Here is a 15,864-nt window from a genome sequence, read left to right as displayed (position 1 = left end):
GTTTCTCAGGTACATTATATTAGAGTGTCTATTCGATATTTATATTGTATTATAAGTTATTATAGTACATTTAGTAATATATAATTTTAAATTATACAAATATTATGATATATCATAGTACCGTATAGTATATTACAGTTCATGATATATATTATTATATATGTATAAATTAAAATTATATATTACTAACTGTATAATAACTTATAATGAAATGCAAATATCAAATAGATACTCTAATATAATGTACCTGAGAAACATTTTCTTTAAGTTGTATTAATTTATGGCCTTCATTATATACATATTTGTCATATTCAGTACCATGTTGTAAAGAATAATGTCGTTGGATGTTGAACCTCTTAATCAGTTGGAGTGTTTTATGACAAAATAAACACTTTGCTAATCCACTGCTCTCTACGAAAAATAACTACTTCTCCCATGATACATTAAAAGCATTGGGAGTAGCGGTCCGCTTTAGTCTATGAGCGGAAGCTCCGTCTTCAAAGTTCGCCTTCATAGTGCAGAGTCACCACTCCACCGACACTGAATGACGTACAGTATGCATACGTCACACCGCTCGCGAGACAAGCTCTTTAAAGTACACAGCGCTCATTTCTCAGAATCGCGTAATGTGCCCAGCCCTGTAATAGGTGGTATAGAGTTACCAAAAACGAGAAAAAATCTAAGTGAACCACCATGCCATAAGTAGATAGTATTAGTAAGCAACAGCAACATAAAAGATGAGTAATCTTAAGCAAATACTATGTGTTCGACTCCCTGACCTGGATCGCTTTTTATTTTATTTTATTGGGTATTTTACGACGCTGTATCAACATCTAGGTTATTTAGCGTTTGAATGAAATGAAGGTGATAATGCCAGTGAAATGAGTCCGGTGTCCAGCACCGAAAGTTACCCAGCATTTGCTCGTATTGGGTTGAGGGAAAACCCCGGAAAAAACCTCAACCAGGTAATTTCCATTCTTTACTTAGAACATTTCGGTGCTGCTATAAGTTGCTGTGAGGAGTTACACGACATCTAACTCGCTTCCTTAGCATTTTCCACACATGTTAAATAGGGTTTATATCAGGACTTCTTGCTGGTCATGTCATCCTATTCGATCCACGATTCTTGTAGCATGAGGGCAAGCACTGTCATGGATTAACAGGAATTTTCCACCAATAAGTGGGGCATATGTTACCACATGTTAAATTAGACCTCCTTCGATGTATCTTGCAGCAGTCAAAGCACCTCCATTAATGAATAAATATAATGAATAAATATAAGTAACTACCATATAACTATGTGCCTTTAGCATTAATTTAACAGATTTCGTCTTCTTTTCCATGTTTGACTCAGTGTCTGTAAATATGGAGAGAACACCGGAAACAACATAATCTGTATCCAATTCAATTTAATCGCTTTCATAGTCACTTACAGGGACGGTTGTGATCCTTCTACCCTGAAGTTTTCGTTTTACCGGACCATTATTTGTGCTAGTACCATTGAATGCTGGAATAGCCTGTTTCTTTATTTACTGGACTATAATGTTAAATGGTGTTTTAGAGTATACTGAGATACCGTATTTGCAGAAGTAAATAATCAAATTGTTCACATTTCATTGAAACAAATATTTCAAAATGAAATACAACTATGGTCCACGAAAAAATGTGGTACATAGTTGAGGACTGACTTCTAGCCTTGAGGTTAAACATTTTTCACGCAGAGTCCTTAACCTCTGCCAGTATAATTATTAGGTGAATGTAAACACTATATACCCAGGTTTAATTGTACAAAGAATCATATATCTATAACGTACCAGTTCTATAGAGGAGAGCTTAATAAAACAGACAAACACAAACTGAATGATTTCGTGTCTTCACGCATTCAAAAGAACGATGCACACTGACCTTGTTAAGCATCCATATAATTTCCACGTGTAATGGTAGATAGAAGTATATATATGGGGAACATAAATCCATCACAGTGGCGCCTTAACTGGCAAACACAGAACTCTTGGGGGACTAAGTAGTACATAATGCGTTTTGGACCATAGTTGGATGCCTAGACCATAGTTATGGGAAATTACGGTACTTAAACTTTTACGAAAGTTATGAGTTACTTTACCATTGCGCGTTGGAGTAAGTAGGCAGAGCCATAAACTTCTGTACCATTGCCTGGTTCACAACGAAGGTGCCCATCCAGCCAAATGAGTCACCAATTACAGCACTCCAGAAAGTCATCCTTTTGAAGGGGGACAGGCTCATTCTGAAATTTAACATTGAGAGATAATTTGTCATAATATATTTATAAACTTAACATTAATCTGAATGAATGAATGAATGAATGAATGAATGAATGAATAAGTAAATAGTTATTTGAATGAATGAATACAAACATTTATGAGTTCAATATTCAACTGACTGAAAAAATAAATGAGTGAATAAATAAATGAATACACAAATAAATAATTAAATAAGTAGACAAACAGACAAATAAATCGACAGACTAATATATGAACAAATACATAAACTAATACATAAACAATAAATAACAAATAAACAAACAAACAAGTAAAGGAATAAATAAAATAAATAAATAAATAAAAATAGGTAAATAAATTACAAATAAATACATAGGTAGATAAATTTTAAATAAATAAATAAACTAGTATGTACATAAATAAAGTATGTTTTACTGAATGAACTAACTGAATGAATGGATTGATTGATTGATTGATTGATTGATTGAAATTACGTTGCTGGCAAACTTTGAGTGTGTGACTGAATGACCCAACTGCCTGATTTACCGAATGGACTGACTAAACGAATCTATGGATTGGTTAATTATTTAATAATCTTGCTGACTGGCTTCATTAAGTTATGAATGGTGAATACCGATGGAAGCAAGGAAATAAAGTAGGAAATACAATTTTATAATAGCAAAAACAAGACAAATGCCGATAATAGAAGCAAAAAAGTTATGTAATCATAAATACGATCTATTACAAGAGAACAACGGTATAGGTCTCGCAAGCACAGAATACCGACGGAAGGAATGCGAATCAAACACTGCGATAAGGATGAGTGGGCGACAGGACAGGTCATGAGATAACTTGAATTATGTTCAAGAGTACAGCTGGAAAAGAAATGACATCGATAGAATCAGTCTTGCGTTGAGATAGTTACATTACGACTTTAGTTTATTCCATTGCATGTGAATGCGTGTCTTGTATCGCACAATTATTTCATTCGTAAACATATGTTGCGCGTTTAATTAGCTTCGAATTTTTCTCTTGCTACGTTCTTTATTTCCACAGCGATGTCCTCATTTGTTCCTCTTCTCGGAAGAGACAGTACTTCCATCGGCTCGCACCTTTCCCCCCTCGGCGTGCCTACATACACACGTCAAAACAGACAGCAACGCCATCATTTGTTTTCGGTAATCGTTTCTTGCGCGAGCTATAACTGAAATGTGTATATAAGAAAAATTAAACATAGCTTAGAAAAATATAATAAGGAAAATTAGTTAAATGAAATGAAAGTAGAAAGAGGCGAATGAAAGAAATTAAGTGATAAAGGAAAAAAGAGATGGAAAATATTTTGAGTGTAAAAGAATAGGAATAAATTAAACTTAGACTCAGTAAGAGGATAATTAAATAGAAGGGAATATAGTAATAATAGTTTATTCTTTAGAGAGACGGATGAATGAAAACACAAAATATGAAATTAACATTTTTATGAAGTTGCGGTAAAAGAACAATATATATTAGCATAATCCATAATACATCAATGCGTTATTTCCGGCTTTAACTCTAATGTTTTGACACTATTAATACTCACTCGAAGAAACGTATTCTCCCGGCCTCTGTATTCCTCTCCCACATCGTCTCGAATCCTCCGACGTACTGCAGCCCAAGTATGACGACCATGAAGCTAGACACCAGCATTACAATCCCTTGCAGGAAGTCTGTCCACACCACAGCTTTTATTCCACCCTAGAGAGACCAGAATAAAATATCCACAGGAAGCAAAACTATCTATAGCATACTCTGCATTGTGTTATTTTTTCTGGTGATTTATAAGACTTGTCCTCTTTAATTTCTTTTTTACCCCGAATCCGGAAATTATTTCTAAATTTGTGCATCGTGTTAGGATTTGACAAAATAATAATAATAATAATAATAATAATAATAATAATAATAATAATAATAATAATAATAATATATTGGTAACAATACCAATGATAAGCTAAATTTGCTAATTTGTGATCTCAACGTCACTTTATTTTCAAATTCCATGTGATGCACATCTTGTCCACTTAAGTGTAAAATATATTCTTACTTACTACCATAGTGTAGAAGACGCAGAGAACGGTTATAATAATGCTGATGAAGTAGATGTTCATGCCACTGACTGGAATAAAATGAAAAAATTGTCATTTATTCTCGCTCTATTTTCTAGAATATGACTGTTGATAGGGGAGACCGTTGTACCTTTAAACACTTTTCACATTTTATTTTTTTTAATTTTGGGAAATGAAATTTTTAAAATAAAAAAATGCTTGAAACAATTATTGAATATTCGTTTACACCTTACTATGTATTTTCCTGTTTTACAGATCTATTAAGGATGGGAAAAATAAAATGAAGGGATAATGTAATGTGTTCAAAGGTACAACAGGTTCATGTACCTTGGAACATATCCTCTTGTAAGTTGGAACAGATGTGGGAATATAGCTGTAAAAACTGACAATCGTATTTAAAATTTATTTGCCATCATAAACCAGAGCAGGCTTCTCTGTTTGAGATTTTATTTCTGGAGAAGCAATAACTGCTTCAACAGCTTTCTTCAAGGCATCTGGATAAATTGGGGGGCCTCTTAACTCCAGATTTACTTCGTGACATGATCTTAAAATAAGAGAAAAACAAAAATTGATAGTATCGTGTACTTTGGAACGTGTTCCATGGTACAAGATTTTTTGTGCTCAAAGGTACAGGAGGGTGCACTTTTAAACAAATATGGCTTCCAAAAGTAGAGATTCGAATTAATCATGGAAATTAAAATATGTTATTACTCACCAGATGATAGCGAACACACCGTACTTGAAACATATTAACAAATACAATCTGGTTTTGTGTTAGAAAACATATATCAATGAACGAAATGTTTACTTTTAATACTAAAAAACTTCTTTTGTCCACGGAACTCACACTTTGCAGTAAATCAAACTGAAACTACGACCAGAGCTACTTATAGGCTTTCTCTACAATCTACTTCAGTTTGAGTCCTATAGGTAGCAGCAAAAATTAAAAAACAAAAAATGTTCAAAGGTTCACCATGATAAAGGTACAACAGTCTCCCCTAAGAATTGCAATTGGCAGACGGGTTAAACAGGTCCATAAATTGATTATAAAGTAATTATTTGAGTTGAAAACGGGACAACTAAGTGTTGCGATGAACGAGTACCACACAAACAACAACAGCCCAGTTGCCACAAAACAACAATGACTATGATCTTGAAACTTCTACTACGAAAGTGACGTTATGAATGATGCCAACACCAGAAACAGAAATAAGCCACGTAACATTATTCATGTCGGCTAGAAAAATATATATTCCGGAAATTTTGCAACGGAGCATGTAAGCAATAAGTTCTTAAATGTAATCATGAAGCCAATTTTAAGATTTTCTATAAATAGTTCTATCTCCACATATGAAGACCTCCCTCAAAGAACGTTATATATCATATGCAAAAGCCGTTGATATACAACGTTCTTTGAGGGAGGTGTTCATATATTGAATATTGGACACGTGCTTGGATGAACTATTTGACTCGGAATAATTCATACTGCCACTCCTAACATATTTATTATTCCTCCTTACACCCTGTATGTTCTCTTAAAAACTAATAACTGAACGAGAGTGATATGACCGAAGATCTTACCTAGATTTAGAGCTAGAGCTGGCACATAAACTGCTATGGGAATAAACAAGATCAGATTGATTGTGTACAACACAGATGCCATTACACGAACCTTCTTGCTGAACCGGAGTTCAAGATACTGAAATAAAATGAGAGAATAATACAATCGAAGAAAACTTTACAGCTAGAAATATGTTTATTTTAAAGGAAATTTTAAAATCATTTAACGTCAGTAGAATACCACCAGGTTGTACTTAGATATTACTCGTGTTCTCTCTTGGCAGTAGCTTATGTGTAACCAACTTCTGAAAGGCGGAGCTACGCTGCCCCGGTGATATTCCTCAATGGACTGTATGGAAAATTTGAAGAACCAGATTTCGAATGAACCCATACCACATACAGTTACTGCAAAAGCTAAAACCGGAAGACCTCGTTGAACGATGTGAATTTTGTAATTCCATGCTGGCCTCTATGGAAGAGAATTGAGGATCTTCTAGTGTTAAGTAACTAGGCCACATTTCACTTGAGTGGCAAAGTTAATAGCTATAATGTACGCATCTGGGGTACTGAAAACATCTGGATACTGAAAAAACCACATTTGACAAAGCAACATGAACTAAATTTTTCAGAAGTGAATGTGTTTGCTGGAGTATCTAAATCAAAGGCATACGAGCTCTTTTTTCACGGAGATATGTCATTCCTCGATATGCTGCAGCAATGGTTGTTTCCTCGAGTGATTGAGGATTCCAATAACTTCATATTCCAACTTGATGGGGCGCCGCCCCATTATCACACTGAAGTGCGTCGCTACCTGAACACAGAACTTCCTCGCCGTTGAATTGGGCGATGCGCTGAAGATGACTTAGCGTTGTTACAGTGGCCTCCTAGATCCCCCGACCTAACGGTCTGTGATTTTTTTTTTCTGGGGATGTGTAAAAGGCATAGTGTACGTGCCACCACTTGCAGCAACTTTTGTTCAGCTCAAGGATCGCATTACAGATTAATTTACGACCATTACCAGGGATGTGCTACTTTGCGTATGGGACGAACGTAAATATCGCATCGATGTGTGTTGTGTAATGAGAGGAAGCCATATCGAACACTTGTGAAGGTGTGCTCGAAACTTGCAAAGTTTCTGTTTACTTTGATGTATCATACATTATTCTAAGTTTTATACTTTTTTATACAGCCTCTTAAATCCTGATGAATCATTTGTAATGCCCTTGTATATTAACCCGAAGGTGTAATTGGAGTAATGTGTAATGATTTGTAAACTTATCCTATAAATCTACGCTGAAAAATTTAACGAAATCAAATATTTCAATTGAATAGAACTTAGAGAAATTTACAGAGAAATAACTTAAATAGAATCTCAAAATGTAAAATAACAATTGAAAAAACATTTAAAAATTTAAATTAACAATTAAAAAAATACTTAATTTTATAATATTGGCATTAATCAGAGGCCCGTAATTAATATTTATAGGTAAATACCAATTCTGTGTTAAATACCAAACTAGAATTGACATAGGTAATTATAATTAAAAGTGAGGATTGTGATATTCATTCTGGCTTATTTATATTACCTCATAAGTAGATGTGAGTTGCAAATCGTAGAAAACTGGTAAATAGAAGTAATTGTTGATTAACCCAACAATAACACAAGATATACATATGAGCCAGTAGAGTGTGCCGTACAAGTAGATCTCTGAAGGGGCGCCCATAACAGTAACGCCGGATACAACACTGTAACATGAATATTTCATTTCTGTCAACACAAAGTAATTCTATTAATCTAAAAAATAAAGATAAAAGAGATGGGAGCGTGAAACTGTCTAATCTTAATAACTTTACGTAGTATAGCTTAAAAAAGAATGCGTTATAAATTCTAAAATATAGAAAAAGAAATGTTGTTCAAAGATACAGAAATAAGGAAAGGGTGTAAAATATATGAGTTAAATGCAAAAGGAAAACGACTATAATAATGAAAACTGGGAATAAGAAGTAGATAAAATGGAAATTAGAGGAAATGTAAAAAGGTAAGGAGAAGATAAAAGATAAAAAAGAGAGTGGATAGGGATTGACAGCAAGCGAAATTGATGAACACAAGACTTAACTTGAGGGTAATAAGAGAAAGTCGAGGAGTGAGAAGAATGTATGAGAATGAGGAAAAAGAGAGCATGAGTGAATTATGAGTAGGAAAGAGAGAACGTGAATAAGTAATGAGAAGGAAAAAAAGAACGTGAGTGATTGAGGAGGAGGAGGAAAAAAGAGCTTGAATGAAAAGGAAATGGAGAACGTGAGTGAATGAGGAGGAGAAAGAGAATGTGAATATATGAGGTGGAAAAGAAAACGTAAATATATGGGAAGGAAAAGAAAAGGTGAGTAAATGACAAGAAGGGAAGAAAAGAGAACGTGAGTGAAAGAAGATGAGAAAAAAGAGAACAGAAATGAATGAGGAGTAGGAATTAATGAGAATGAGATGAGAGGGAGTAAATGAGGAGGAAAATAGAACATGAGTGAGCGAGAAGGAAAATAGACCATGAGTGAATGAGAAGGAAAAAGAGAATGCGAGTGAATGCGGAGGAAATTGGACCATGAGTGAATGAAGAGAACCTGAATGAATGAATGAATGAATGAATGAATGAATGAATGAATGAATGAAGAGGATGAGAAAGAGAACTTGAGAGAATAAGGAGGAGGCAAAAGAGAACGAAGTGAATGAGGAGGAAAGAGAGAACGTGAGTGAATTAATAAAGAGTAAGAAAAAGGGAACTTGAGTGAATAAGGAGGAGGCAAAAGAAGCAGGATTCAATGAGGAAAAAAATAGACCATGAGTGAATGAGAAGGAAAGAGAGAACGTGAGTGAATGAAGAGGGTAAAAAGGAGAATTTCAGTGAATATGTAGGCAAAAGAGAACGTGAGTAAATGGGGAGAAAAATATACCGTGAGTGAATGAGGAGAAAAAAGAGAACTTGAATGAATGAAGAAGATGAAAAGGAGAACTTGAATGAATAAGAAGGCAAAAGAGGACATGAGTGAATGAAGAGGAAAATAGACCATGAATGAGTAAGGAGGAAAAAGAGAACGTGAGTGAACATAGAAAATGAAAAAGAGTACTTGAGTGAATAAGGAGGTGTCAAAACAGAACGTGAGTGATTGAGGACGAAAACAGACCGTGACCGAATGAGCAGAGAAAAGAGATTATGAGTGAATGAGGAGGAAACTAGACCATGAGTGAATGGAGATGAAAAACAGAACGTGAGTGAATGAAGAGGATGAAAAGGAGAACTTGAGTGAATGAGAAAGAGAGAAAAGGAAACGTGAGCGAATGACGAGGAAGAAAATGTGAACTTGAATGAATTAGGAGGAGGGAAAAGAGAACGTGAGAGAATGAGGATGTGAAAGACAATGCTGTTAAATAAAGATGATAATGAAGAAGAAAACAATGTTGGGGAATTAGGGAAGAATTAGCGTAATAAGGGAAAGGAAATAGTGATTACCATAGCCTGTAGAGCAGTTGGAGAAATTAAATTTAATAAACCAAACGGATAAGGATTATATAGGGGGAATAAATAGCGAAATATGGTTAGTTCTTAAATGTAGGCTCTCTTGTCATTACTGCTTCGTGACTGACCTGACGGACAGCGACATTGCGACGGGAAGGATGCTCATGGTCTTTCCTCCGTGCAGATACTCCTTGGGCGTGTCCTCCTTCTTGCCCCACAGGCCGAAGTACACGCCGATCAGCGTAGACAAGGCCAGCATCAGCACGAAGCTCAGCATGTCCAGCCAGCTGAACACCATCTGCGCTCCGAGCACTTCGTGCCCATCCGTTGAATTCATGACGGGTTTGTTGACAGTGACTGCATAACATTACAGTCAATAAATGACTAGAGATTATAATATTGGAGACAGTGGAATGAACGTATATCGGCGCTCGATCATAATATATTAATAAATAAACTAGTTTGAAGCTCATATTATTGAAGAGGGGTAAACCACAAGGAGTTATGTACCAGTACCAATATTACGAAATAAAATTGAAAAAAAACTGTTTATTTCTATAGCATACATATGATTTGAAAGAAAAGAACCTATACATACTCGTACATACATCTAGTCTATCGTCTATGTGTACCACCTCTCGTGGAAACGAAGTTAAGATGTCCTCCCTGTTTGCAAACCAATTTCCACGCAGCGTCTTCTTCAATTTTATTGTGGAATGAGGTCAAAGTTGCATGGACTGGGATCAGGCGAGTAGGGAGCTTGTTCCAAGACCTCTCATCCCCATCGCTGTAAAAGGTTCCTGACAGGAGCTGCAGTGTTCGTTGTTGCGTTATTACGGAGGATCATGGCATTGTCCAGCAGTGCTGAACTTGTCCTCCGAATTGTACGACGCAAATGGTACATCAAGAACGGTATGTACAGGGACTTCATTTTATTTTTACTTCAATTTTTATTGTACCTGAGTTTTTGAATGTACTTCACTCCCACTCCCTCTAATAATGAAGTTCAACCGTCCTCCACACAGAACCAAGACCGCATATACAGCCATAGTAGCCTTACGGCCATAGTAAACAGTACCTTCCAAAAAATGTTCGCGTTTTTCAGTGACGAAAGAGCTTTCAATATTGAATCATTTTCGCACAGGTATTGTCGTCCATTTGCCTACGTCGTATCGCGGTTTCCCCCACCAGCTTTTATTCGCCAGCAAGTGGCTGGGCTGTCTTAGCTCTTCTGAGAACATTAATTTCTGTTAGGAATTGGATGTCCATGTAATATTATAAAACTGTTTAAAATAGCTTAAATAAAAGGGTCTCGTTAAGTTATTAACTGTTACGTGATTTCCTCCCTTTCTGCGACCCTACGACATAACCGCTTGGACGGACAGCAGATAGCATGTCTGAGTAATTTTATCTTTTCGGATCGGGCAGAAGTGAAGACTGAATTTACAGTACGTAAGGTACTCTTTTCTTAGTGAAACTTACAGCAGAGTCCGTATAGGCCATTTTCTATCTGATACTTTTCCAATTCACTGCGGGCTAAAGCAGGGAGATGCACTATCACCTTTACTTTTTAACTTCGCTCTAGAATATGCCATTAGGAAAGTTCAGGATAACACAGAGGGTTTGGAATTGAACGGGTTACATCAGCTTCTTGTCTATGCGGATGACGTGAATATGTTAGGAGAAAATCCACAAACAATTAGGGAAAACGCGGAAATTCTTCTTGAAGCAAGTGGAGCGATAGGGTTGGAAATAAATCCCGAAAAGACAAAGTATATGATTATGTCTCGTGACCAGAATATAGTACGAAATGGAACTATAAAAATTGGAGATTTATCCTTCGAAGAGGTGGAAAAATTCAAATAACTTGGAGCAACAGTAACAAACCTAAATGACACTCGGGAGGAAATTAAACGCAGAATAAATATGGGAAATGCCTGTTATTATTCGGTTGAGAAGCTTTTGTCATCTAGTCTTCTGTCAAAAAGTCTGAAAGTTAGAATTTATAACAGAGTTATATTACCGGTTGTTCTGTATGGTTGTGAAACTTGGACTCTCACTTTGAGAGAGGAACAGAGATTAAGAGTGTTTGAGAATAAGGTTCTTAGGAAAATATTTGGGGTTAAGAGGGATGAAGTTACAGGAGAATGGAGAAAGTTACACAACGCAGAGCTGCACGCATTGTATACTTCACCTGACATAATTAGGAACATAAAATCCAGATGGGCAGGACATGTAGCACGTATGGGCGAATCCAGAAATGCATATAGAGTGTTAGTTGGGAGGCTAGAAGGAAAAAGACCTTTGGGGAGGCCGAGACGTAGATGGGAAGATAATATTAAAATGGATTTGAGGGAGATAGGATATGATGGTAGAGACTGGATTAATCTTGCTCAGGTTAGGGACCAATGGCGGGCTTATGTGAGGGCGGCAATGAACCTACGGGTTCCTTAAAAGCCAGTAAGTAAGTAAGTAAGTAAGGTACTCTTTTATAGAGTAGGTACAGAATTATTTCAACATGAGTTACTAGTACGAAGGACGAAACTGGTAATTGGGATTAGGTACAATAGTCTATAGTGCAATGATATGCACAAAAGAACTGAAGCCTGTATCGAATGAACGGCCACCATTTTAAAAATGTGTTTAAATATCCATATTATGATTATTTTTTAATTTGACTTCATTCTCTATATTGTACGCTAAAGTGCTGTAGACAGTACAATATAATCTCCATAATGAATACTTTCTTATGGAGAACTCAGTTCGAGTAAAAGCACTCATTGTTGTTACTGTACTGTATTTTGATTAAAGAAAAACCTAAGAAAGTTATCAGACTCAAAAGCGTGATATTTCCTAGTTTACGTAAATGGCTGAACTACTTTTCTTCCCTCCTATACCTAGTAAAGTGATTTGTTTGTATTTTACGCCAGTATCATCGAACTCCAGTCGTGGAAGGGGGTAGAAACCGTTGATCCAAAGGTATAACCAAGTTAATATTAGAAATATTAGTAAAAATAAAATGATGGGCATTGACAGTGTGGTCTTCGCGAGCAGAATGACATTCCAGAACATCTTGGCTGTCATACACCAAAAATGATCTAGTATTTCTGCCACGAAGAACTGCAATTTTCACGTATGACCGCTGTTCAAATTTACTTACATCCATCTTGGAGTCGCCCTGGGTGGTGAAGGCGGTATAGTGCTTGCCTTCTGTGACCGAGGTTGCGGGTTCAATCCCGGCCCAGGTCGATGGCATTTAAGTGTTCTTAAATGCGAGAGACCCATGTAAAAAAACTCCTGCGGGACAAAATTCCGGCATACAGGCGTCGCTGATATAATCTCGGCAGTTGCCAGCGTCGTTAAATAAAATATAATTTATACCTTTTCTAGCCTCTAGCATACTTACGTTATCGTGTGCTGTCAACTAGCCACCAGTGAATAGAGACGCAATCTGGTGGTGGCATTCCGTACAATGTACAACAGGTTTTCAAACGTATAGGCCTATACTGAACTAATCATATTTTCGGTTATTCGGCAGACATAACATACTTGCTATGGCTTATGAAATGGCCCTCGTATAATACATATAATATGATAGAAGACATAATCATATCTGATATATTAAAATTCAAAACAATAAAATTTACTGAAATATACTCTTTTATAACACTGTCATAATTTGTAATTTAATATTCTGTGCCATAGTGTAGTACACTACAGTACATTTATTTTACTGTATTGTTTGTTACATAGCATTGTGCCACCGGCGTGGCTCAGTCGGTTAAGGCGCTTGCCTGCCGGTCTGAAGTTGCATTCGGGCGCGGGTTCGATCCCCGCTTGGGCTGATTACCTTGTTGGAATTTTTCCGAGGTTTTCCCCAACCGTAATGTGAATGCAAGGTAATCTATGGCGAATACTAGGCCTCATCTCGCCAAATATCATCTCGCTATCACCAATCTCATCGACGCTAAATAACCTAGTAGTTGATACAGCGTCGTTAAATAACCAACTAAAATAAAATAAACACATAACATTGTGGTAGAATAAAATAAATCAAGCATTTTAAGAATGTTGTCAATACATAAGTTAATAAGTGATGTAAAATTAATTTATTGATATACGTACCTGATTTTATAAAAAATGATTTGTGTTTTGCTTAGTGTTGTGGGAATTTATAAATTATTTTATCATTTGTTCTTGAACAAGTAGATATCGTAATGAAGTTAATATTCTACCACTTTGATTTGTATATCATATTTAATGTAGTTCGTTTCCTCTCCAAGTTTTCGCTAACGTGCGTGTTCTTGAACTTGCTGAGGTTTTAACTGCGTAATTTTGTACCAATATGTTAAAGCCTGTGATGTTTATGATTTACAGTTAACTGCTTGAGACAAAGTCCTTACAAATTATTTACATGAAATATAAATCTTTCCTGCTTCCTACAAGGTCAGATATATGCAACAAATTTTATCAGTGGAAATCTTTAACTTCACGCACAATTGAAATGTGGTAAGAGTAAGATATTTGCAAATATTATATCACTGTTTCTGCATACGTAACGAGCATTTTGACAAATTTTCCTTTCGTCTTACGTAGCTATAATGAACAAAGCATTTAGGCAGTACTTATCGGTACCGGTAGTTCCAAACTGATAATAAAAATCACCTTTAGTCAAGACCAGTTTAGTCTTTCTTCATAATACATAATTAATACAGAGTGTCCGAGGGGGAAAAAAGGTTAATACTCTGAGAAATTACAGTATCGGTTATTTTTAACAAACAATTTCATAGGAATATATAGTCTATAGCTCTATACCGAACGGTTTTTGGGATAGAACTACTTCAGTGCAAATTCTTGTCTTACATATTTTATGTTCTTGTTCAAGTTAAAAAGGCTTTAAGATACATTCACAAAAATTCCACCGTTTATTTCTCTCTCTAAGCTTTAAAAAGATTCAATATTTCGAAGGGTTGTAGATAGTATGTGAGTGCTTATTTTTCAACTTCATAGGAGAAACTGAATGTGATTTACGTTAAAAAAAGCATTCAATCTCCTGAGATGTATTAGTATTCATAAACACAAGAAAACTAAGTCCACTAAACTTGAGTCCTAAAATTAAATTTGTTAGGAAACAGGAGTTTTGAAATTGGTATTTTAAGAACAGCATATTTTGTAGTGTTAATAATTATTTAATTGTTTCTTATTCGGTATATTGATTCATATCTGAAATGCAGTAAAAAGAAAGAGTTTGGGCAGTCATTTGGTTTCTCCAGTAAACAGTAGACCCAATAGCAAATAGCTCACATTGGAAGATATATCATTTCGAAGCTCCTCGTTTGGTAGAGAATTTAATTTTCATACCTATATTTATTAGACTTTTGTATTGCTTTGATGAATATTACCATCTCTTATAATACTGAGCATTTTTAAATGGAAATCACATGGAACAATTACTCATATCTCGGGAGGTACTTATTAATTTAGGATCTAGGTCTATTGGGTTTTTCTTCTCGTTTTGAAGAATAATACCATGTCTCAAATTATCGAATATTTTTAACGCCCTGTATTTTTTAATTTCAGCGAGAAGATGACGTATTGTTCGTCGAAGATTATTGAAACGTTTCTCAATACCGGCAACAGCATTCATTGTGAGAGCTCTTATTTCATTTCACGAATTAAATTTTCCCCTGTACATTTTACCGTTCATCCAGTCCCATAAACTAAAATCCAAGATGTTAAGGTCTGGAGATCTCGGTGGCCAGGAAATAAAATTTCCACTGGATATACGCCGATTAAGGAAATCGATATTTAGATGAGCTCCCACACTGTGCTAATAATGGGAAGAGGCTCTTTCATACTGAAAGTATATTTTCAGATGTGTGGCATTTCGAAAACCACGTCTACAGTCCAATGGTCCACTACACCGCTCATGTCACAATCCACAATAACAAATCAGCTATGTGCGTTACGAAGTTTCCATGACAATGCACGGCCACTTACAATTTTATCCTATATATATTTTTACCATTGCCAGCAGGTTGTCATTTAAAATTTCTGGTTTCTCCTGGCAATGGTTTATTTGTAACCCACTTCTGAGGTTGGGGCGCCTGGAAGGCGGAGTTACGCTGTTCTGATGATGTTATGATAGGATGATTATGAAGTGCCAGGAGAGGTCTTAAACCAAAGCCTAACCCAATTTTCAGACCATGGACGGACACAGGAACATTTCCCTTTAAGGAAGAATTCCTGTTCTAACCGGGAATCGAACTCGAAACCTCATGAACTGTAGTCAGAAGCTCTGACTACTAGCTCATGAGGCTGGTCATGAACAATAATAATTTTTACCACTTGCGCTTGTCTTGCCCGTCAGCAGGTTAGGCCGATGCTGAACGTGTCAGAAAGTCCGCAGTTTAATAATAATAATAATAATAATAA

The 15,864-nt window shown here is 35.8% G+C and overlaps 1 protein-coding gene across 1 annotated transcript in view; it reads right to left on the bottom strand.

The window, feature by feature from the left end:
* Positions 1 to 15,864, bottom strand: part of LOC138711644 (uncharacterized) — a 76,194-nt gene that overhangs the window by 23,827 nt on the left and 36,503 nt on the right. The window contains exons 14-19 of the mRNA XM_069842776.1: positions 9,558 to 9,786; positions 7,507 to 7,666; positions 5,942 to 6,059; positions 4,343 to 4,410; positions 3,838 to 3,992; positions 2,123 to 2,263 (exon numbers count right to left, since the gene is read on the bottom strand). Of these exons, the coding sequence (XP_069698877.1) occupies positions 2,123 to 2,263; positions 3,838 to 3,992; positions 4,343 to 4,410; positions 5,942 to 6,059; positions 7,507 to 7,666; positions 9,558 to 9,786 (871 nt within the window). The remainder of the gene's footprint in view (positions 1 to 2,122; positions 2,264 to 3,837; positions 3,993 to 4,342; positions 4,411 to 5,941; positions 6,060 to 7,506; positions 7,667 to 9,557; positions 9,787 to 15,864) is intronic.

The sequence above is a fragment of the Periplaneta americana genome, chromosome 13, assembly GCF_040183065.1.
Source record: "Periplaneta americana isolate PAMFEO1 chromosome 13, P.americana_PAMFEO1_priV1, whole genome shotgun sequence".
Classification (NCBI taxonomy): domain Eukaryota; kingdom Metazoa; phylum Arthropoda; class Insecta; order Blattodea; family Blattidae; genus Periplaneta; species Periplaneta americana.
The sequence above is the reverse complement of the archived record's forward strand: the minus strand, read 5'-3'. Positions and strand labels throughout refer to the sequence as shown.